Source organism: Vicugna pacos, chromosome 22 (assembly GCF_048564905.1).
Source record: "Vicugna pacos chromosome 22, VicPac4, whole genome shotgun sequence".
Lineage (NCBI taxonomy): Eukaryota > Metazoa > Chordata > Mammalia > Artiodactyla > Camelidae > Vicugna > Vicugna pacos.
In genome coordinates, this window is record NC_133008.1 from 32303052 (window position 1) to 32325126 (window position 22075).

At 63.4% G+C, this 22075-nt stretch overlaps 1 protein-coding gene across 5 annotated transcripts in view; it reads right to left on the minus strand.

Annotated features, from left to right (window-relative positions):
* ARID3A (AT-rich interaction domain 3A) overlaps positions 1-22075 on the minus strand; it is a 35098-nt gene that overhangs the window by 11493 nt on the left and 1530 nt on the right. For 3 of the 5 annotated variants that reach the window (XM_072948138.1, XM_072948139.1, XM_072948135.1), the window contains exons 2-3: positions 19292-19944; positions 18021-18336 (exon numbers count right to left, since the gene is read on the minus strand). In XM_072948138.1, coding sequence (XP_072804239.1) covers positions 18021-18336; positions 19292-19686 — 711 coding nt within the window. In that variant the 5' untranslated portion in view covers positions 19687-19944. Of the gene's footprint in view, positions 1-18020; positions 18337-19291; positions 19945-20525; positions 20669-22075 lie in introns of all 5 variants that reach the window. The other 2 variants (XM_072948136.1, XM_072948137.1) reach the window with 1 other exon arrangement.

The window sequence follows — 22075 nt, forward strand, 5'->3', positions numbered from 1 at the left end:
ACGTCCGAGATCAAGGTGTCCCAGAGCTGTGCTCCCTCTGGAGGCTCTAGAGGAGGGTCCTCCCTGCCTCTAGCTTCTGGGGGCCCGGGTGTCCTGGGCTCACGGCTGCGTCACCCCAGTCTCTGCCTGTCCTCCCAGAGCTTCACCCTGTGTGTCTGTGTCCAAATCTCCCTCTCCTTCTGGGACACCACTCGCTGGCTCTCGGGCTCCCTCAGCTCCATCCTCAACTAAAGCCATCTGCAAAGACCCTGCTCCCAAGTTATGTCCTGTTCACAGGTACCCAGAGCTCAGCCTTAAACATACAACTTTGAGGGGACACAATTCACCCCCCCCATACAGTGGCATCGAGAGGACGGTGGACGTCCCAGGACCGTCCGCTGGGTCACATGCATGTGCCTCTGAGAGGCGGCCCATTTTGCATAAGAGGAAGAAAGGCAGGCCTGAGACCAGAGCTGGGACTGTCAGGGACTCTCAGTCTAGGCTTGGGAGTCTCAGGGGGACGGGGGTCCAGTCTCACTGACCATAAGCGCGCAGGTGCTGGCGGGCAGGGGAAGCCAGCAAGGATAATTAGACAGCAAATCTCAGGTGGTGGGGGAATTTGCCCAGGAGGGGCAGTGCAAATAGCAGGCTTCAAATTAAGCTCTGGGGAATGAGGCCCCAATGGCCGCCTGCACACAGAGACAGCAGGGCCACGAGGGGCCTTGAAACCACCAGTTTGCCCCGGGCCAGAGACTCCATCATCAAGGCCCAAGAACACACCGACCCCTGCTGCTCAGGACATACTCAGGCCCAGGGAGGCAGGGTCCTCGGGGCCACTACCCCTCAGCCATCCTGCCCCTCTCTGGGTCTCAGTTTCCCCATCTGTGTAATGGAGGCAAAGCAGGGCCTGCAGGGCACGGGCTCAGGGAGCCAGAAGCCCTGACTTGGGTGGTCAAGGCTGGGCCTTTGTCTCCGCCCTGCCCAAGCCAGGCTGGCCAGCTGCATTCCTGCAGTGATTTATGGTGGCCAGGGAGGCCCCATATTTCCCCCTGCCTGAGGGGTGTGGGGCCTGCAGGTGGACGTTCCCATGGGCGGGCACCCACTGGGTCTCCTCCACCACCCCTGCCCCGTCCCCAGCTCTCCCTGCCCCCCAGGGCCCCCCAGCACTGTGTGCACCCCTCAACCCACTCCCCCTACCCCCGGCCCCTTTGGCAGAGCCACACGATTTACACACCGCTTAGGGCTCCTGTCCTGTGCCTGGGAGGAATGTCGGAGATTCTGTCTGTCTTCTTCCCAGTGGCAAAAACAGGGCCAAGCACATTGTAGTCACTTAATAAATGTTCGTTAAATGAACCCTGATTCTCTGGACTCCAACGTGAGCCAGGAAGCGCAGAGGAGAGCTCAGACTTGTCAGGAAAGTGCCCCCAAATTCACAGCCGTCCGGAACCTCAGAAAGGGACCTCCTCTGGAAATGGGGTCTGGACAGATGCTGTTACTTGAGATGAGGTCCCAGAGTAGGGTGGGCCCTGAATCCAGGGACAGGTGTTCTGAGAGAGGACACAGACACATGGGGAAACGGAGGCAGAGACGGGAGGGAGGCGGCCACAGGCTAGGGGATGCTTGGAGCCCCCAGGAGCTGGAAGAGGCTGGAAGGACCCTCTACTGGAGCCTGGTAAGGGAGCGTGGCCCTGCCACATCCGGAGCTCACATGTTTCCAGAACCGTCGCCAGAACCGGGAGAGTAAATCTCTGCTGTTCTAAGCCGCCAAGTTTGTGGTCACTTATTACAGCCACTCCAAGAAGCTCTCATGGGCAGCAGTGACCCTCGGGCCCTTCCTGACAAGGGAGTGACCCATGTGGAGGGGGTCTACCCTGCCGGCACCCTTTTCCCTGGCCAGGCTGCCACAAGAGATCGTGGTGGCCCTCCTGCCTCAGTTTCCCCATCCTTCAAGAATGGTGGGCGACAAACACAATAGCTTCCCCTGAGCTCCCACGACTATCAGGACCCCCATGTTCCCAGCGGGGAAACCAAGGCTCAGGGCAGAGAACGGCCGCTAGGGCAGAGGCAGGCTGGCTAGTGGGGCCATCAACCCCCAGACCAAATGGTGGGAGGGCTGCGGTGGCACGGCCAGTCCCCCATGGGGCTGGAGCATTGTGCAGGGCCATAAAGGGGGTGGGCCGGCCCCCAGCTGCCGGTGGAGGAGGCAGCTTTAATGGCCGTTGCTGTGGGCAGCCTACAACAAAGCCAGGCAGTAAAGGCCGCCCCAGCTTTATGGGGCTCTGGCCTCAAAGTTCCGCACCCCTGTGGGGTGTCCTGCCCTGACCAGCCGGCCAGGGCGGCCCACCAGGCCCCAGGGATGAGGAAGTAGGGGACAGTGTCCAGGCCTCCCATGGTGGTGTCCAGTCCCCCCATGTGAGCCACTAGGCCCGGCTACCTGTCCTCACAAGGCTCTGGAGCCACGCAGCTGGGCCACAACACGTTCCGGGCCACGCCCAGGCCTGGGTCCCACCTGGGTGCTCTGGCTGAAACCCAGCCCCTTTCAAGATGGACCAGGAGGCAGTAACATCGGTGCCTGTGGGACCCAGAGCTGCAAAGCCAGGCTGGAGACTGGGCAGAACTTCAGGAAACCCCTCCCTGGGGCTGAGGCCTGAGATAAACTGCCCCACCGCTCCCTCCCCAAAGCCTGATCTCCCTGGGGCCCCTGGGCACTGTGAGCATGGGTCACGCTCTGCTCCCGCCTGTTCTCAAGACCCTCCTCCCCGCAGCCTCCAGGTCCGGCGGGACCTGCCCGGTCCGCTTCCCTCTGACCTCTCACCGGCCTTCTCGCTGCTTCTCAAACCCGCCAGGGGCAACGGTCCCACCTCTAGGCCTTTGACCCGCCAGCTCCTTGTGCCTGGAATGCCGCTCCTGGCTCTGCCCGCAGGTCTCTACTTAAACGTCGCCCTCTAGGGAGGCCCCCACCCAACCAGTGGGCACCGTGTTCTCAGTTGGAGCACATTCACCAATGATGGGCGACACGCACCCCGCTATCCCCCTGAGAGCCTCCGGGATTTGGTCGGTTGGGCTCCCAGTGTCTAGAATTGGCACACGGCAAATGCTTGCTAAATTCTTGTCAAGTGGACCTTGACTGTGCAGTGCCACGCAGGGATGGGAACCTCATCCTTTCCCAACTCTGAGATGTGTCCATGCGGGACCCATGCTTTGGGTCAGCTGCGTCCTGGCATCGGTGGGGGGAGGGAGCTGGAGTCTGCCCTGCGACCCTGGGCCCACCCCACCCTTCCCAAGCCTTGCCTATCAAGTGAGGACAGAACCTCGAAAATGTGGGATGTGGGTGTACAGGCACCCGCAGGTGCTCCCAAGAGTTTCCACCTGCAGGGCGGGGTCACCGGGACATGCCAGGCTGGCACCCTGTGGCCCCCCCACCCATCTTAGGGTTGGTGGGGCTCCTACCCCGTGAAGGAGGGTGACCTTTTACAACGACCGAGGCTGGGCCAATCATGTCTGTCCTACCGCCCACACCACCCAGGCCACCTAAAGGAAACTGAGGCACAGACCAGGCACCGCAAAGGCCCCATCCGGCCCTCGGCAGCCAGAGGGGCCCTCCCGGGCATCCTGAGCAAGACCCTCCCCTGCCCTCCAGTCTCCCATGGCTCCCCAGGGCCCCCACCAGAGTGCTCACTTCCCCTGTGGCCCTTTCCAGCCCCTCACCTCCCTCTGCTCAGCCCCCTTGGGCCCTGTCATGCTTTCTGAGCACATCACACAGGACCTCACCTCAGGGCCTTTGCACCAGCTGCTCCTTCCTCTGGAATGCAGTTTCCCAGAGCCCGCATGGCTCCCTCCCCGCCACCTCCCACCTCTCCTCCTTGCCCCCTGATCCCTCCTCTGCCTCAGTTTCCTTCGCAGCAGAGGCACCAGCCAGCCTCACTCCACACACTGATCTCTCAGCAGACACGCGAGAACACTTGGTGGACAATGAACACTAAAGTCCGCGGCCCCACACGCGCCTTGCTCTGGGCCCAGTGCTGGCTGGAGGGGGAGGCCGGAGGGCGAAGGAGGGGGGACCCCGGTGGGACACCCCCCACAGAGGGCGAAGGGCCAAGTCGTCCAGGAGGAAGAGATGAAGGGGGCTGCTGGGTTCAGGCAGTGGGCGGGGGAGGGGCAGGAGGAAAACGCCGGGTGACCAGCCCCTCCCCCAAGTGCTTGAGGGGCAAACAGGAAATTCTTGTTTGTGGCGAATGGTGAGCGTTATTTTACCACCAAGGCTGCGAGAAAGTGGGGTTGTGCTGCTGACCAGGCCAAGATAACCCTGGGCGGGATAGGGGGCTGCAGCCACCCTGCGGGGACAGTGGCCCCTCAGGGCCCCACCTGCCAGCCTGGAGGCCAGGGCAGGGCCCAGGTTTGCAGGGGGGAGGGGTGCCACCTGGGCTGCACGCGGGAGACCCCTCCTGGGCAGTGACATCCGGCCATCCCCAGCCTGTCCCCAGCCTGCATGGGGCCCAGGGTAGCGTCCAGCCCAAGGCAGAGGGGGCCCCGGCTGTAAAGCAATCACCCGCCCCAGGGCCCCCGGGGAGGACCTTTGCCCCCTTAACGGTGTCTGCTCAGGCCCCCTCCCGGCGCCCTGGCGGCTCCAAAGTCCGCGGGGCCCCACCTTGGACGGATGAGGCCGCCAGACTGGCAGGGGGACTCCAGGAGTGAGGCCTCTGTCCTTGGACGGCAGAGACAGGGACCAAACTCCGGAGGAACCGGGAGGGTTCGGGGGACCGGCCAGCCCCCAGCTCCGCAGAAGGACAACGTTCTCTGTGGCAGACACAGTGGCAGAGACGCCCGCAGGTGGGAACAGGTTTAAAGAGGCAGGTTTTTCACGGGCTTGTGGGGAACGAGAAACAGACATCTTCCCTGACAGCCAGAACAGCAGGAACGGACAGGCGCCGTCGCACGTGGGGACCTCGGGGGCCCTGCTAGAACCCCCGCCCTCAGATGGGGTCTGGGAAGGGACGAGGGATGAAGGGAGGAGTGAGGCCATGGGCAGGCTGGGCGCAGCCCGGGAGGCTTCATGCCCTCATCCCACCTGCCGTCCTGGGTCTTTAGAAAGTATTCATGGAGGCAAGAGTCACACAATATACACTTCACCATCTTCAAGTAAACGATGCAGGGGCCCCTAGTGCATTCACACTGCAGTGCAAACTTCACCTCTGTCTAGCTCCGGAACGTCCCATCACCCGGTGGAAGCCCCATCCCCACCAGCAGCCACCCCCTCACCCCCCCAGCCCTGACAGCCAGGAGCCCCCTCCCCGGGTCTGGGGACTGGCCTGTTCTGGACGCCTCACGTCCGTGGACTCAAACGCTGTGTGTCCTTCTGTGTCTGCTTCTCTCCCTGAGCACCGTGCTCTCAGGGTCCGGCCCCGTGGCAGCGGGTGTCAGGGCTGCTCTCCTGCTCACGGCCGAGCGACGCTCCCGCGTGTGGAGGGACACCTTTGTTTCTCCGTTCACCGCTGACGGGCGTTGGGGTTATTTCCCCCTTTTGACTATTAACTGTGAATCACGCTGCTAAGAACCTGCTGTGTAATAATCCCACTTATTTCTATTCCCACCATGTTTTGGACAAAAGTTGATTCACTGTAACTCCTATGAACAAAGTGACACTGCAGGGAAGGCTGCACTGCTGTTTTTGAATCTCCCAACATCCCCTCCCCACCAACACCAAGAGCAGCATGCGGCCAGCCCCCAGGATCGCCCCCAGGATCAGGGAGCTTGATGTAAATACAGAATGATGTCTTGATGTCTTTACATCAAGATCAGGCTGCAGGGTGGAGGGAACAGCTCGGTGGCAGAGAGCGTGCTTAGCTTGCACAAGGTCCTGGGTTCAATCCCCAGCACTTCTGTTGAAACAAGTAAGTAAACACCTAATTACCCTCCAAAAACAAATAAAGTCTAATTAAAAAAAAAAAAAAGACCAGGCCGTGTCTCCCCTGCTTCAGAGGCCAGACCTCCTGACTGCGGGCCCGCCTCGTGCACAGTGCTCCCTGCTCGCATCCTGGTCGGGCCCAGGGCCTCTGCGCTGCCGGCCCCCACCTGGGCCCCTCCCCAACCCGCGGCTCGAGCTGGGCACCTGCCCTGAGGGCTGGAACTGGGTGGCGCCCCCAGCAGCGCCCCCAGCACGACAGGGCTCACTGACTCTTCTTTGGATGGGTTCCTTCCGCTCTTTCTCCCCACCCCCACGAGAGCCCTTGGGGCAGACTGGAGATTAAGGGTCAGCCGGTACACAGCAGGCGCCCACTCACGAAGGAAGGGAGGGGGGAGAGGGCACACTTGGGCAGCCGTCCCCAGGTGCATCCTCCACCAAGCCGGCCCCGCGGCCCCCGGCCCCGCTGGTGAACCCCTCCTCACATCGTCAGGCGCTGGAAGGCAAGCCCAGGATGACTCAGCAGGGCCGGCTGCTGCCCAGGTGGGCCAGAGCGCGTCCCTGGGGCCCGCTGGCCCCACTCACAGAACTGCCCGTGGCCACAGGGGGAGGCGGGGTGGGGGATGCACTGGGGCGGCGGCCCATGACTTCCCAGCCCCTCTCCTCATGCCCACTCTGCACTGGGGAACCTGAGCTGGGAGGAGGCACCGTGCACCTGAGGACCCGGTCTCAGTCTCGCCCGGGGCAGACTGCAGTAACCGTCCTCTTCCACCTCCACCGAGAGGCCCACAGCTGCCAGCAGGGAGCTTGAGGCCCAGGCTCAGCGCCTGGCTGGAGACCCAGGGGGCAAGGACCTGGCGGGACAGACAGATGGATGAAGTCGGAGTGACAGTGGGGCTGCAGGAGGAGGTGACGTGGGGTGGAGGACCAGGAGTCGGGAACCTTGCGTGTCTCCACTCCCAGCAGGGGGGTGGGGATGGGGCCACGTGATCCGGTCACCAGCTGCGGGGGGCACCGGGGGTTCCTGGGACTCAGACCCCCCACAGCACAGCGTCGGGAGGTCAGGGCCAACTGAGAGTTTGGCCTTGGGATTTCGGCCACATCAATCCGTTTTGCAGCCACGACTGAGCACCTTCTGCATGTTAAGGCCTACGCTGGGTGCTGGGGACACCGCAGTGTGCCTGAGAGCCCCAGAAGCCCCTTGGGAGCCCCAGGCCAGCAAGGGGGACAGGAGAAGTCACACACAGGAGGGGAGGTGGGGAGGAGCAGGCCTCTCCGCTGCAGGACGGGGCAGGGCAGGCTCGCTGGCCACTGCACACAGCAGGGGCTTAATCAATGTCTGTGAGGAGACCTCAGCCCAGCCCCACAGCTGCCCTCCTGGCGCACCTGCTGGCTGGGCCACCCCCACCGGGCGCAGGGCCACGCAGCCCTTTCATTTCCCGTCAGTGCTCCAGGGCCGCGGGGGCCCCACTGGGCCCGCAGGAAATTGGGGAAGTGATTCTGGGCAGGGCAGAAACATCTGCCCGGTGGCCACCAACCCACCGCCCGCCCTCCCGGGCCACCAACCCACACGTGTCCCCTCTCTGAAAAGACACGGCACCTCCACCCACGCCCCAGATATTAATAAAAGCTCCAGAAACGAGTCACGGAGCCGGACCACGAAGCTGACGATGAAAGGCGCTGCTTCCTGGACTTCCGGGTTAGCGGTTCCAGGGAAGTGCCCTTCTCTCCAGGTCGTGTGACCAGGGCCCCCGGGGCCTCAGTCTTCCCATCTGTGAAGTGGACAGGGATGCACCTGAAGCGTCCAGGATGGGGATGAGGGGTCCCGTGGAGCAGACTGTGCAGGGAGGAGAGTCCGGCTCCGAGAAGATGCAGGGGCACCGAGTAGGGCAGCAGAAGGAGCCACCTTGGTGGCAGCCCCATGTCACAGCTGGGGACAGCAGCAGCTCAGGCATGGAGGACGCATCCAGGATGGGGAGCAAGGGACAGAAACTTCTAGGAAGGCAGCTGCCCCGTGGTGGCATGCAAATGACATGCAAACCGGGGTGGGTGGCCTCCAGTCCGCCTGGGAGCCCCCCACCCACCGGCCTGGCTCTGAGCAGACCGCTGTCTGCACAGCAGCCCATTTCGCAGAGGTGCTGAGGGAAGGCCGCGCAGCCAGCCTGGAGCCCAGGGCCAGCCCCTCGGAGCCTCTGGGACGACTCCGGGCCTTGCAGGGCTGCAGGAAGAGGGGTCCTGTTCCAGGCGCCTGCCGCTGAGGGCCCCAGGCAAATGCTTTGGGGCCAAAGAGCCGAAGACCCAGAATCTTCTCCCTCCCTGCCCCCACCCAGTGACGAGCCCAGCGCTCCACGCTGCTCTCAGGGCATTTCCTACGGGGGTCCCAGGCCCCTGCAAGCCGAGCATGACAGCCTCGCTACCACTCAGCCGCTGGCTTGGAGTGGCGAGGGGTCCGAGCCCTGCACCCAGGGCTCAGCACCGGGAATTCAAAATCCCGCCGTGGGGCTTCCTCTGAAAGGAAGCAACCCTGTTTCCCTGCAGAAGAGCTGCGGGCAGCCCCGAAAACGCTGGGAGGGACTTTCCTAGCGGTGAGGCTGTTCTGAAAGGTCTACCTGGTCAGGGAGTGAGGTCCCAGCCCAGGTTCTCCGAAGGGAAATGCAACAGCATTAGGGAGCAGGAGGCCAAGTGGTCCCTGCTGAGAGTGCAGGAAGGAAGGGGGCTGCCTCCCGCCCAGGAGTCAAGAGGAAGGGGCCTCGAAGGGCTCAGGGAGGAGCCTCGGTGAGACCCCAGGCCAAGGGCAGGAGAACAGGGCCCACCCCGTGGTGGCCGGCAGGCTCAGAGGGCCCTCAAGCCTAGCCTCGACTGCAGGACAGGGACTCCGCTGCCCAGGGGCAACTGCTCCAGTGAACAGAGTGGGGCTGAGATCCAAGCTGGGCGGCCCCCCATCCTGGGGCCCCACACGCCCGCCTGCTCCACCAGGACCCTGGTGGCAGCCAAACACCAGCTCAAATGCTGACCCCATCTTACAAACAGGGAAGCCGGGCCCAGAAGGCCAACATCTGCACCCCAGCGTGGCTGTCCCGCCCATGGCGACGGCACCGAAAAAGAATAACCCCAGAGGTGCCCACAGACCCCGCTGCCCGTCCTGTCCAAGAACCAGGTTCTCGGTCAGTGAGGGCGTGGACCAGCCGGGGGGGACAGGGAGGGGCCGGGCAGGGTGCCAACTGTAGCAGGGCCAGCCGCCAGGCTGCGGGAGGGCGGCAGCGGTGCCCACGCTCGCCGTCCATTGGGCACTCGCCGGGGCCACTCCTGGGAGAAGAGCAGCTGAGGAGTGATTACGGGGTGATGGGAGGATGGAGGGTGAAGAAAAACGGGGAAGGAGAGAGACAGAGACAGAGACACATGAGGGAGAGAGAAACCAGAGACCCAGGGACAGAGGGACGCGTCCGGGTTCCAGGCCTGGCTCCCCAAGGGCGAGGCGGGGTGACCTGGAGGTTCACGCTGGTTCCAGCCTCCAGCAGAGGACCCAGGTCCAGCCTGAGTCCCCGGTGGGGGAGAACTTAGCGGGCTCGTCAGAAAAGAGGGGAGAGGAACAGGAGGCTCTGGTCTGCAGCTGGCAGCCCCTCAGGCTGGGGGTGCCCCTAGGGCGGGGGGCGGGTCTCACAAGCCCAGAATATCCACATTGGAAGATACGAGTTCAACACCCCTACCGAAGGCGGGGGTTTGAGAGAGTGCTGTTGCAGGGCAGAGGCCGGGGCGGTCACGGGGACCCTCAGAGACCCCTCACGGGGCAGAAAGGAAAGGTTACGGAGCACCAAGGCCCACAGCCACTCCTGGTCACTCCAGCCTGGACAGAGATGCTGGACCCCCCACGGACGCTAGTAGGACTCGCCCCCCACCCTGAGGGAAACCCAAGCCCCACTAAGATGCGTCCCACGGCCCCCCACCTGGACCTCTGTGTGGCCATGGACACAGGCATCTGCTCCACGGCCCCACATGCACACCTACGTGGCCGGTGCACAGACCTCCCACCCGTCTGGACGATGCCCCCCCCACAGTCCCTCTGGATGTGCCCACGGCCCTGCCACCTGGCATGGTCTCCTGGCACAGATGGACACGCCCGTCCAGCCAGACACAGACACACAAGCAGACACACCCTCACCCGCTGGCTCGCAGATAATAGCTCCAGACGGCCCGCCCTCGGCTGCCCCGCCCAGACGGCCCGCCAGGCCGCACACCCCCACTGCCACACTGCCACGAGGGCGTCCACTTCTGTCTGTGCGTTCACAGGTACTTCCCTGGTATCCAGGACGGGGCTAGTAAGGAGCAGGCGCTCCGAACTTGCTGTGGGAGGACCAGACTCAGACACACACACACACACACACACACGCACGCAGGGGGACAGCCTGACCTTTCTGTGAACCAGCCCCCAGCCCCGTGGGCTGGACAGTCAGGGTCCCCTGGCCAGGAAGCCAGGCTCGAGGTTTCCTACATCCCGTGCCCACTGAGCCGGGGCTCACTCCCTCCCAGTTCTGGAGCCCAGACGTCCGGAACCCAGGGGTCGCCGGGCCACACTCCCTCCGGAGGCTCCAGGGCAGGGTCCTTCCTGCCTCTTCCAGCTTCTGGGGGCCCTGGGCATCCCTGGGCTTGTGGCCCCATTAGCCCAGTTTGCCTCCACTGTCACATGGTTCTCCCCCTGTCTCTGTGTGTCCCTTGCCTTTTCCTAAGGGCACCAGTCACTAGATTCAGGGCCACCTCCCTCCACTGTGACCTGGCCTTCACTGCGTCACACCTGCAAGGACTCCATTTCCAAATAAGGTCCCATTCTAAGGACCTGCACGGACGTGACTCTGAGGGACACCATGTGCCCCGACAGACTTCTTCCTGGAATGTGGGGTTTCATTTGCCTCTTCCTCATCGTCGGGAAGGCAGGGGTCCCTGCGGCTGCCAGTCTGCAGGGCTAGCAGTCAGTGTTGGCTCTGTGTCCTCCCCTCTCCACCCCTCGGCCCCACGGGACCCCCACCAGCCCTGACCGAGGGGCAGAGCTGCGGCCTGCGCTGGGGCCTGCAGTAGGCAGACTGGTTACCGTTTAACCCTGTGACCCCCCAACTGTCCTCTGGCAGAGTGCAGCCGGGTGAGCAGAGAAGGGCAGTCCACCCCGCCCCCGCACATGCCCACCCATGGCCCGCGCCCCCAGCTGCTCCCCAGCAGCGGACAGCCTTTGCAAACGGGGGCGCTGGGCCTTCCAGAGGGCCTGGGAAGCCCCTCCAAGTCACCGCGGGCGGTGCTGGCTCAGGATCAGAAGACTCAGCAGGTTGAGGGGTCTTTGCATCCAGCAGGGAAACTGAGGCACAGAGTGGGTGGGCCCTGCCTGCCGTACCTTGGAGGCATCCCTGGATCAGAGAGGGTGTGCCCCTGCCTAAAACCACACAGCACGTGAGGGAAGGAGGGGATGGGACTCAGTGGGGGCACCCCTGCAGCCCCTGGGGCTACGTCAGCAAGGCAGCTTGGAGCCTGCAAGGGCAGGTGCAGGCGGCTGACTTGTGCCTGGGATGGCCGACTCAAACCACTGACTTGGGGGGGAACGTGGCTGATGGCTAATGGGCCCCACTGCCACCTCACGCTTCCTGGGACACGGGGCCAGTGGGGCCAGCGGTGCGCACGCAAGGCTCACACAGTGGAGCACTGGGAGCCCGGCCGCACACGTGCGCTCATACACGTGTGCTCACAGACCCCACCACGCACACAGACGCACGCAAACTAAACAGCCATGGGAGACGGTGGCCCACCACCTGTCACATACAGGCACATGGGACATGCTTGGCGCTGGGCCAACACATCTGGGGTACACGAGCCCAGGACACGTCCATGCAGATTGGGGCCACGGCACAGGGTGCGCACGCGGACAGACCCAACACTCCAGACACAGGGACACACATGGCGCTGGAGCTGACAGCTGCACATAGAGATGTCACAGATGGGCCACGTGGCCATGGAATGTGCATGTGCACACACGGGACAGTCACGACCCCTAGACCCCCCGCCCTGCAAACTCAGACCCTGCCACACACAGAGCCCCCCACAAGACAGGGCCCCCCCAGCCCACAGGGACCCCACGTAACCACCAGGTCCCCACATGTGCCCGGACACCCTGGTCAGCAGGCTGGACCCCACGTGCTCACCCGCACCCATCCCCGCCTGGCAGAGAATGTTGGGCACCACTCCCTCCCTCTGGCAGCCGCGTGTGTTATTAGAAAGCATGGGGAGGGGCTGAGCACTTGGCAGCGGCCACCAGGGTGGGGAGCAGCGGTGGGCGTGGGGCCAGGCCGCAGTGGTGGTGACCCCATGGCGGTGACCGGGCGGCTGGGCGGCGGCGCCGGGGCCAGATAAGGTTCTTCCGGCTGAGTCAGTGTGGCTCCCTGTGTTGGCACGGGCAGGGGCACGGTGCCAGGGGCTGGCAGGCGGGCACCTTCCCCGCACCCGCCATGGCCCAGCTGGCTCCATGCCAGCAGCCGCAGCCGCTTTGATGAGGCGGGCGCTGCCCCAGGCGGCTGGGCCGGCCTCCCGAGGGGCTTCCCAGCACTCGTCCCGCCCCCAAGCTTGGGGCCCAGGCATCCTGCCGCCCCAGGATGACACCCGGCACCCGAGGGACCCAGGGCCTGGCCCTAGGCCCACCCTGTCCCAAACACACCGGATAACGGCGCTGGGCTCACCTGACCTCCAGCCTATGCCCAGGGTGTGCCTTCTGTCCGGAACATGCTCCTCCGCCGAGAAGCTCTCACCTTCCCCCCCCCCGGCCCGGCAGGCACAGCTGCAGCACTGGCCTCTTCCGCTCCTGCCTGGAGCATGGGCCCTGGAAGGGCTCCCCCAGCATCTCTCTCCCTCGCCCACTCTAAAAGCCCTGCTAAGGTCCCCCGTGAGCCCACCTTTGGTTTGCCCAGATGTTCTGCTCACCCCTCCCCCTCCTACTTCACGTCCCAGCCACACTGTTCCAAGGCACGGACCCTAACCCTTCTCTGTCCATCTGGCCAACTCTTAGATATCCTGCAAAGCCCCAGCTCCAAATCCCACTCCTCAGGGCAGCCTTTCCTCTAAGCCAGCCCTGACAGGGCTGGAGTGCCTGGGTCCACTCCTGGCTCCCCAGCCTCCGGGGGCTCCCAGGCAGGATGAAGAAAACACCTGCCACCTCCTCCCCAAGCCCTGGCAAGGCCAGCTCCCCACCCCCACACCACACAACCCCAAGCAGCCCTCATGAGCCCGGAGATGTTCACTGTGGTGCTCAAGTTTACAACAGGGGAACATGAAAACAGAACAATATGCTAGTTTGGGCCCCACAAGGAAACTGCAGCACTAAAAAGGCAACTCAGAACTTAGATAAAACAGACGGACACAGGGCGAAAGTCACGTGGAAAAGTGGCAGGACAGCAGGGTCCAGCTCAGAGCCCGCAGCCTGCAGCCCCCGAGCGGTCACACCTGGACACCCCGTCAGCCCCACTTCCGTGTGAACGGGCAGAGAAAGGCCCGGAGACACCATGGCCGATGCCGGCCGGGGCGGGGTGGGGGCCTTTGGGCCTCAGGCCTCCCTGGAACCCCCACAAGAATGGTGCCAAGTGTTCTTCTGGAATCAAAAAAGGACTTTAAAAATGTTCCTGGTGGAAATGTCGCTGCGATACTCCAGGCTCCGAAGACCAGACTTAGAGGTAATTGCCAAAGGGAAAAAAAAAAAAGTATATAGTGTGTTTTCCGTAGTCAGTAAAATTCTGAGTGACCTGAAAGGACCAGAAAAAAAATGTGACCCCAGCCTTGTGCTGAGGACACATCTGAGGCCCCTGGTTTCAGTCCTAGTTGCTGGAGCCTGTCTCTGGGGTACAGAAGGACACCCATGGGAATTCACTGGGCCCCAGGAGGAGGGGAGGGGCCTGGGTGGGGTCCACGGGGAGGGCGGGGCAGCCTCTCAGGGCTCACTGGTGGCCCTTCCTGCCTGAAGGCCTGTGTATGTCTAGGCCCCAGGTCCTGAGGCCCTGCTGTGGGGCCCTGGACCAAATGTCTCCATTTCAGATGAGGAAACTGAGGCTCAGAGCGCCATCCAGGTCCCCCCAGACCCATAGCCAGTGGGCCCCTGGACGTGCAGCCTGCTATGCCCCCAGTGTACCCTGGGGTCAAATCCCAACTCTGACACCTGCCCTGTGTGACTGTGAGCAAGTGGCTCGCCCACTCTGTGCTTTGGTTTCCTCATCCGCACAGTGGGGGCAATGGGAGTGCCCTCCCCCCGCCGTGGGACCAAGTAAGGGTACGTGAGACTCAGAAGAAGCTCAACCCGCTGCCTGTGCACATTTAGGCGACAAACACCAGCTAGATTTGTCATCCCTACACCTCTTGAGCTCATTTACAAGTTGTGCTGAGCAGACATGACCTTGGTAAGTGGGGAGTGGGGGGGAATATCCCAACATTTAATGCAAATCAAAACCACAGTGAGATAACGCACCACCCCCACCGGACGGCTGGAGTCAGAGTCATAACCACAAGGGCCAGTGGCGACGTGGAGAAACTGGAACCCTTGTGTGGCTGCTGGGGATACAAAATGCAGCTGCCGCCGTGAACGACCACAGCTCCCAGTGGGTTAAATGCAGAGTTCCCATGTGACGCAGCAGCCCCCCTCCTGGGTACACACATTTGTGTAAAACTCGTACACACGTGTTCATGGCAGCCAAAGGAAGAAACAACCCAAGTGTCCACTGGTGGACGAGTGGATAAACACAACGTGGTATACGCACATCTAATAGAACATGGGGGAGGGTACAGCTCAGTGGGAGCATGTGCTTAGCATACAAAAGGTCCTGGGTTCAATCCCCAGTACCTCCTCTAAAAATAAGTAAACCTAATTACCTTCCTTTCCCACACCCCAAAAAAACCCGAATGGAATATAACTCAGCCATGAAAAGGAGAGCAGCCCTGACACCTGTTCCTACGTGGACGTACCCTGAGAACACGGTGCTCAGTGAGAGAAGCAGACACAGAAGGACACACAGCGTGTGAGTCCATGGACGTGAAACGTCCAGAACAGGCCAGTCCCCAGGGGTGAACAGTGGGTTCCTGGCTGCTGGGCTGGGGAAGGGGACAAGGGTAGCAGCTAAAAGGGGCATTTTGGAAGGTTTATCCTTGAAGAGATGGAAACATCCTAAGGTTGCCCGTGGTGATGCCCTACAGCCCTGTGAATGTACTAAAACCACTGACTTGCATCTTCAGTGGGGGAATCGTGCTCTGTGACTTTTACATCGATGAAACTGTCAACGGAAGTCCCAGAGTTCACGTGCGTCGTGGAGACTGAGGATTCAAACCCTTAAAAGTGGCTGACAAGCTGTTATTCAGCGTCTGCTGGCTTAAAATTCCTCGGTGGTACTCTCGAGAGCCCAGGCGCAGCCCTGCTAGTGACCCGAAGCCACCGGGATATCACCAAATGCCACATGTGACCGCAGCAGGCTGAGATCCTGATCACCATGCGCGACACACGGACCCGGGACAACAGCGGCCAACCCCGCACACGCCCCTGGGGCCCCACAGCAGCGCTGCTCCCAGCTTTCAAGGGAAGATTCCATGGCCATGAGCCTGAAGCTCCTGGCCCCTCCCCTGCCTGGCTGCCCCCCAGACCCCATCGCCGATGGCGTAATTTCACGGCTGTCGAGGGTTTTTTGGGCGGAAGTCAGCCCCAGGCCCTGCCAAGACCAGGGAGGAAGAGGCAGAGGTGGTGCCAAGCAGGAGGCTGGCTGGCCTGGCTGCCACGTGCCAGGAAGGGGGTGGGGCAGGCGCCAGAGTCAACATGGCCCCGACATCTGCTGGGCCGGCTGGGCCCGGGCCACTGTTGACACTGGCTGCACAGGTGCCTGGCCAGCTGGGCTGGAGGGCAGCGCCGGCCGCTGGACCTTTCACAAATGGACAGGAAGAAGATCCCAGCACCGCAAGGCAGCCCCTCACCTGACCATAACCTCCCTCAGCCCTCACCGTCTTGGAATCCAGGCCCATTCCCTTTGGGACCCAGCCTGGCGGCGTCTGGCCTCCACACACAAGCCAAGCTGCGTCCTACCTCAGGGCCTTTGCACGGGCCATTTCCTCTGCCAGCTACACCATCATTCCTCCGTGTAGTGCCTGGCTCCTCCTATGAGACTCGGCCCAAACGCCATATCCTGAGGGGCCTTACCCGCCTCCCCAGCTGGGTGCCCAGCCACATCTCAACCCCTGACCGCACCACGACCACCTTGGCCTTCCTATCCATTTGCTTACCAATTGTCCCTGCCCCACAGCAGGGGAGCCGGGCAGCTAGCGGGGACTCCATAGGCACGAGCCTGACTGTGTGACACGGGTCCCCTGACTTCCTCTGGCCTCAATTTCCCCATCCACAAATCGACCCTGGGCATCAGCAGGACGTGATCATCACGTCCCAGACAAGAAGGACAATGGCTCCCGGAGACCCCTTGTTCTGGACATGCTGAAGGGGTTGTGAAGTCAGGGCACCTGACCCCTGGACTCTGCCCCGCTGGCCACCTGAAATCCCCCTCCCACCAGCACTGGGCCCTGTGGCTGGGGCTGCTGGTCGACCTCCAACCCCACAAGGGCTCCGGTCCGGCCATGACCCTATGAGGTGGCGGGTGTCTGTCCAGCTCTGGCCCCCCAGCCTGGGGCTGCCCAAGAGAGAAGTTCAGGGCAGATGGCAAAAATCCAGTGAATCCATAAAGATAATTCGCCCATAAGGTTCCGGTCTGCGTTATTTTGACCCTGAAGAACATCAAGGAGCCCAGTTCTGGGAAACCCGCCCCCCCAGTGCCTCGCCTGTGTTTTCTCATCTACAGGCCAGATGACAACAGCCCAGCCACGAGGGGCTCCTTGGGAAGGGGAGGGAAACTGAGGCAGGGAGCTGGGCAGCCCTGAATCCAGGGTACCAGCGCAGGCTGGTGTCCACCCACAGGGGCAGAGCCTCCCAGGCTGAAGGGTGCGGCTGGCCACGCCCTAAGGAGGTGACGTCTGCTGTGTGTCACTCCACCTCCGGCATCACCACGGTGCCAGGACCCAGTGGGAAGCTGGGGCCCCTCCTAGCCCGAGATGCCTGGGCAGGGGATTAACCCTCCTTCCCATTCCTTGAAGCTGACCTCCTGCCCCCAGGCCTCTGTCCTGGCCATGCCCACCCCAGGGCACCATCTCCTCCTGCCTAGATATCTCCTATTGCCCCCGTCAGCCTCTGGGCGGTCCCCTTCATGCCGTGCGTCCACTTTCCAGTCCTGCGCTTTACCTGAGTTCCGCTGGGGTCCCAGTGCCCTTTCCCCAAGTGGGGTTGACAGCAGAGGCCCCACACGGTGGCCCGGCCTCCTGCGCCCTCCGGAGGGTCCCACTGCCCATTCTGCACACCAGCACGGGGAGGGGGATGACCCAAGGCTGCACACGGTCACCTCCCGGCTCCCATGCACCCCAGATGAGGCTCAGGCGCCAGGCCGGGGAGGCCAGGTCCCCACCGTCCACTCTCAGAGGTCGGGGCAGGGCCCAGCTGGCCTCAGGCTGGAACGCAAGCCCAGCCGGCCGCCCTGGCCGCCATCTGGTTTCCATCTGCCCGGCCCAACTTCAAAGGATCGGCTGCCTGGCCACTTCCTCTGCCCTAGCCGCCCGCGGGGAAGGCACCCGGGCGCCCGCTTCCTCCCCACCCCTCCAGAGCCCCAGGGAGCCACCATCCGCGGGGCTGTCCGCACTGACATGGCCACCCTTGTCTCAGCCCAACCTCCACAGCCGCAGCCTGGAGAGACCAGCCTCCACACAATGACAAGGCCTCTGGCCCCGCGTCCCTGAGCCCTGGCCACTGCCGCGGGCCTCACCACGACCCACAAGGGGCCCCGGCCAGTCACACGGCCTGAGGAGAGGTCGTTTCCCTGTCTGGTGCTGGCGCAGACACCCAAACTCCACCGCCCACCTTGTGTCCTCACGTATCCACACATCCCCGCATCTAATGGCCGTCCCCGCCCACCCACAGAATACAATCTCCCTTGTGGCTCCTACAGGATCTCCAGTGCCCAGCCCGCAGCCAGCAAATGCCCTGCTATCCTGGGCCAGTTAGAAGGACCCCAGCAGCAACCTCGTGCCCCCATTTTGACGCACAGCCCACCTGCTTGAACTGCTCTTCGTACGTCCAGTCCCCATGGTCAGGCGGCTGCAGCTGGGGCGCTATGTGGGCAGCCCCTCCGGGGTGGGCCGGGCCAGACCCCGGGCGCTCCTGGCCGCCCAGTGCTCTCGGCCCACCATCGCTGCGGAAGGCCTGGAGCGGCTGGGCCTTGCGGGGGAACAGGGCTGTGGGGCCGAGGCTAGCAGAGCCAGGGGGCCCGAGCCCCTCCTCCTCCCCGTAGTCCTCCTCCTCCTCGTCCTCCTCCTCGTCCCCCAGATCTTCCTCCAGCTCCTCCTCCTCGTCTTCCCATTTCGGCTTCCTGGGGCAGACACAGGGCAGGGGGTTAGGGGAGGAGGCCCCAGCTCACCCCTCCAGCCTGTTTCCCTCTCTGGATGTGGGAGAGCAGCCCCCAACTGCTCTGGCGGCCGAGAGGGCCTGTGAGCATGACCTGTTTAGGGCCTGAGACATGTCGTTCTTGTTCCCAATTAGCCCAGAACAACTAGAGGTGACCCTTTGGTAGAAACCCCAGCCCCCCAGCCCAACTGCTAAGCCCAAATCCCCTTCCCTGACCACACTGCAGTAGCTTCCTCACTGGGTCTCCAAAATGTTGACCCAGCTCCTGCCTCAGGGCCTTTGCTCAGGCTGTTCCCTCCACCAGGCATGCTGTTCCCTGCTCCCCCCTTGCCCTCCCTAGGGGCTGTCACTGGGGCAGGGAGACCTCCCCTCACCACTCCTGAAAGCTGAGCCCACCCCTAGCCACCCGCTCCAAGACCCCTGCTTTATATTCTTGCTGGCCTCAGCCTCAGCCTGCTTCCTCGCTCGTTAAGTGTCTGCCGAGAAGGACCCCAGCAGGGTCTCAGCAGCACCAGCTCGGGGCGCGCATCAGACCTGGTGGGATGCATCCGTGAGCCAATCAATGCCCACTAGTGAAGGTTCCTAATCTGTCGCAGGCAGGCGACAGGGGCCGCTGGCCACACACAGCTAGTTCCGTTCAGGTTGAAATAAAGCTACAAAGGCAGATCCCCGGCCACACCGGCCACATTTCAAATGCTTGTCAGCCATGGAACACAGGTGGCTCCCACCCCGGGTGGTGCAGGTGGAGAAAGGTCCCTAGTCACCCAGAAAGCTCTAAAGGACGGACGCTCTTGGTGGTCAGCAGGACAGGGGTTTTGTCCCCCCTCTGTCGCGGTATCCCCAGGGCTCAGAGCAGCCTGGCACCCAGCAAGTGCTCATTAAATGCTCATTCAGGGTGAACCCCAGAAACCCCAACTCACAGGTCATCGTCGGAGCCTGTGTCCTCGAAGTGTCCGTCGCCTTCAGGAAGTCCCACCGCCTCCCTGCCTCGGCCAGGCGGGCCGGGAGAGCCGGGTGCCCCCTCCTGGGCAGCGTCCTCGTCCTCCGAGCCGGCGGGCCCATCCTCGGAGCCGCTGGGGCTGGGCGCGTGTCCGAGGCCGGCAGCCGCAGCCCGCATGGCGGCCAGCGCGGCCATCTGTGCCCGCTGCATTCGTGCATTGTCAGGCTCTCTGTCCTCGTCCGGGGCGGCCCGGGTGCGGGCCGGAGGGCCAGCTGGGGGCTCAGGCGGCGGCGGCTGTGGCTGCCGGGCCTCCAGCTCCTGGCGTGCCCGCTGCTGCCGCTGCAGGAGCGTCTCCATCACAGCCTGCAGCTTCATGGCCCTGCGGGCCGGGCCGCCCCGGGCACCAGGGGTGGGCGGCGGGGGCGGCCCCTGTGGGGAGGGGGCCCGGCCGCACTGCAGTGTGGGGGCCGCGGGGGAGCCGGGGCAGTGCAGGGTGGCGGGGGGCAGGGGCGAGGGCCGCCGGACTCAGGCTGAGGGCTGGCGGGGCATGCCAGCAGCAGGCGGGCACTGCCTCCTCACACAGGGCACCCAGGGGCAGCGGCTGGTGTGTGGCTCATTCACGTTTGCAGAAACCTGGGGGGACAAGAGAGACCGTCAGACCACCCCTGGGCTCCTCAGCCCCATCCTCCCCACTGAAGTCAGACCCCCAAGGCCTCTTGGAAAATCCTTTCCATCCATGTCCACCAGGGTGCAAGCCCGGAGGCCTCCCCTGGAGGTGGAGGAGCATGCTCTCCCCATCCGCCCCCTCTCTGTCCACCCTCCAGTGGCCTAGGAAGTGGGGTCACCCCACTCTGGGCTCCTGAGGGTCTTGAGGGGGCCCCCACCAGTCTGGGCCACACAGAAACACACAGTCGTGGTGGAAGACTTGGATTGTGGTTTCATAAACAGAGCAGGGGGACAGGGCGTTTCTGGCCTCTGACTGGCTACCAGGGACCAGAGTCCAGGTGCATTCTGGGTTCTGGTTCCGAGTTCCCCGGTCCAGGGAGTGCCAGGCACCTTCCTCTCTCACAGGCACGCTGTCTGCCCAAGAGGCACTTGCTGTTTATGGGCTCTGAGCTGCAGCCCCCACTCAGGCTCTCATCCCATCCCTAAACCTCAACTTCGCTAGACCTCAGTTTCCCCATCGGCACAGTGGTGCCCTAAAAGGCGCCCACCTTCCTGTGCCCAAGCAGGATGAAGCGAGTCTATGATGGCACAGACGGGAGGCGGGCACAGCAGGCACCACACTGGTGTTGAGGAAGGAGGGACAGATGGCCCCCGGTTCACCAACGAGGAAAGCAGGCTGGGAGGGGACCCCCTGGAGGACACACAGCAGGTTCCGGGCAGGGCTGGGATTTGAACCCAGGGCTGGGTGACATCAGAGCCTCCCACACAGCCCCCACGTGCTCTCTGCAGGGAGTTCCCCTGCCCTTTGGGACCCCAGGTGAGGCCGATGTCCCAGAATGCAATGCACTCTGCCCCTAGCCTAGGGTCCCCTTGGACCCCAGCCAACCCTTGCTGCCAAGGCCTTGGGTGGGCTCTGGGCATGGACATCCCAGAGCCTGGCACAGCGGGGCACCACCAAGGACAGGAGGATGACGCAGGTCCTGTCCCGGCCCCCCACCCAAGCCCAGGCCACACCTCCAGCCGCCCAGGCCGCCAATAAAACAGACCAGGCAGAACCCAACAGGTCTGGCAGTGACACCCCAGATGGTACATCACTGGGACAGTGGGGGCAGCAGGGGAGTCCAGAAGCCACCCCTAACCCAGCAAATGAATCCCCTAAGGATCTTGAACAGCTCCTGGAGCACAGGGGGCCCACACACAGGAAGGGGCTGACACACAGTGGGTGCTGGCTGCTAGAGGCTCCTGGTAGCTGGCTGACACTGACCAGCCTGGCCACCCTCCCAACCCCTCCCCTGACCTGCTAAGAGAAAGAAGTCTGACCCCACCCTGGGGAGACCCTTCCAGCCTTCCCAGTCACAGGAGGGGCCCTTTCCCCGGTCCCTGGGGCTTCCAGCAGGATGGGTGAAAGGACGGTGGGGGATGCAGGTGAGCCGCCCCTGTGGGAAAGTGGGCAGGGACCTGTCCTGGGAGGGCCTAAGGATCCAACAGGGGCAGGGGTCCCAGGGCACAAAGGCCCTCTCCGAGGCCATAGCGCTGGAGAGTGACCAGGCTAGCCTGTCCTTAGAAGCAGCAGAATAGCACCCAGCCCCCACCCCCCAGGGGCAGGCGGTCACCCCCAGCACCAGCCCCAAGAAGTGCTGAGGGGACATTTCTCACCCAGTGTCTAGTCTGGTCTGCCGCCCCTCCCCCACCTTTGACAACTTCAAGATGAGTCCCCCCCTCCTCACGGAAACGCTCTGGGCAACGCCCCCCTCTTTGGGGGGCAGAAGGAAGAGGCCAGAGGAAGCCACTCCCCCCACGCCATCCCCCTCCCCAGGCCTGCTGGGTTTAATGACCCTTCCGGGTCCACGGTGGGGGAGGGGAGCAGGGCAGGCCTCCACGCTGGGGCTGGTGGAGGGGGCAGGTGGGAACCCTAGAGCCCCCTGGGCCCGGGCAGGACCCCCCCATGGCCGCCATTAACCCTAAGCGGGTGACGCCCGCCCCCCTCCAGACCCCTCCCCCCAAGAGCCCTTTGTCCTCGGCCCTACCCCCACTTTATGACAACCCCAGGGGAGAGGCATTCCCTGGCAGGGACTAGGGGGGATGGGGGTGCTGGGTG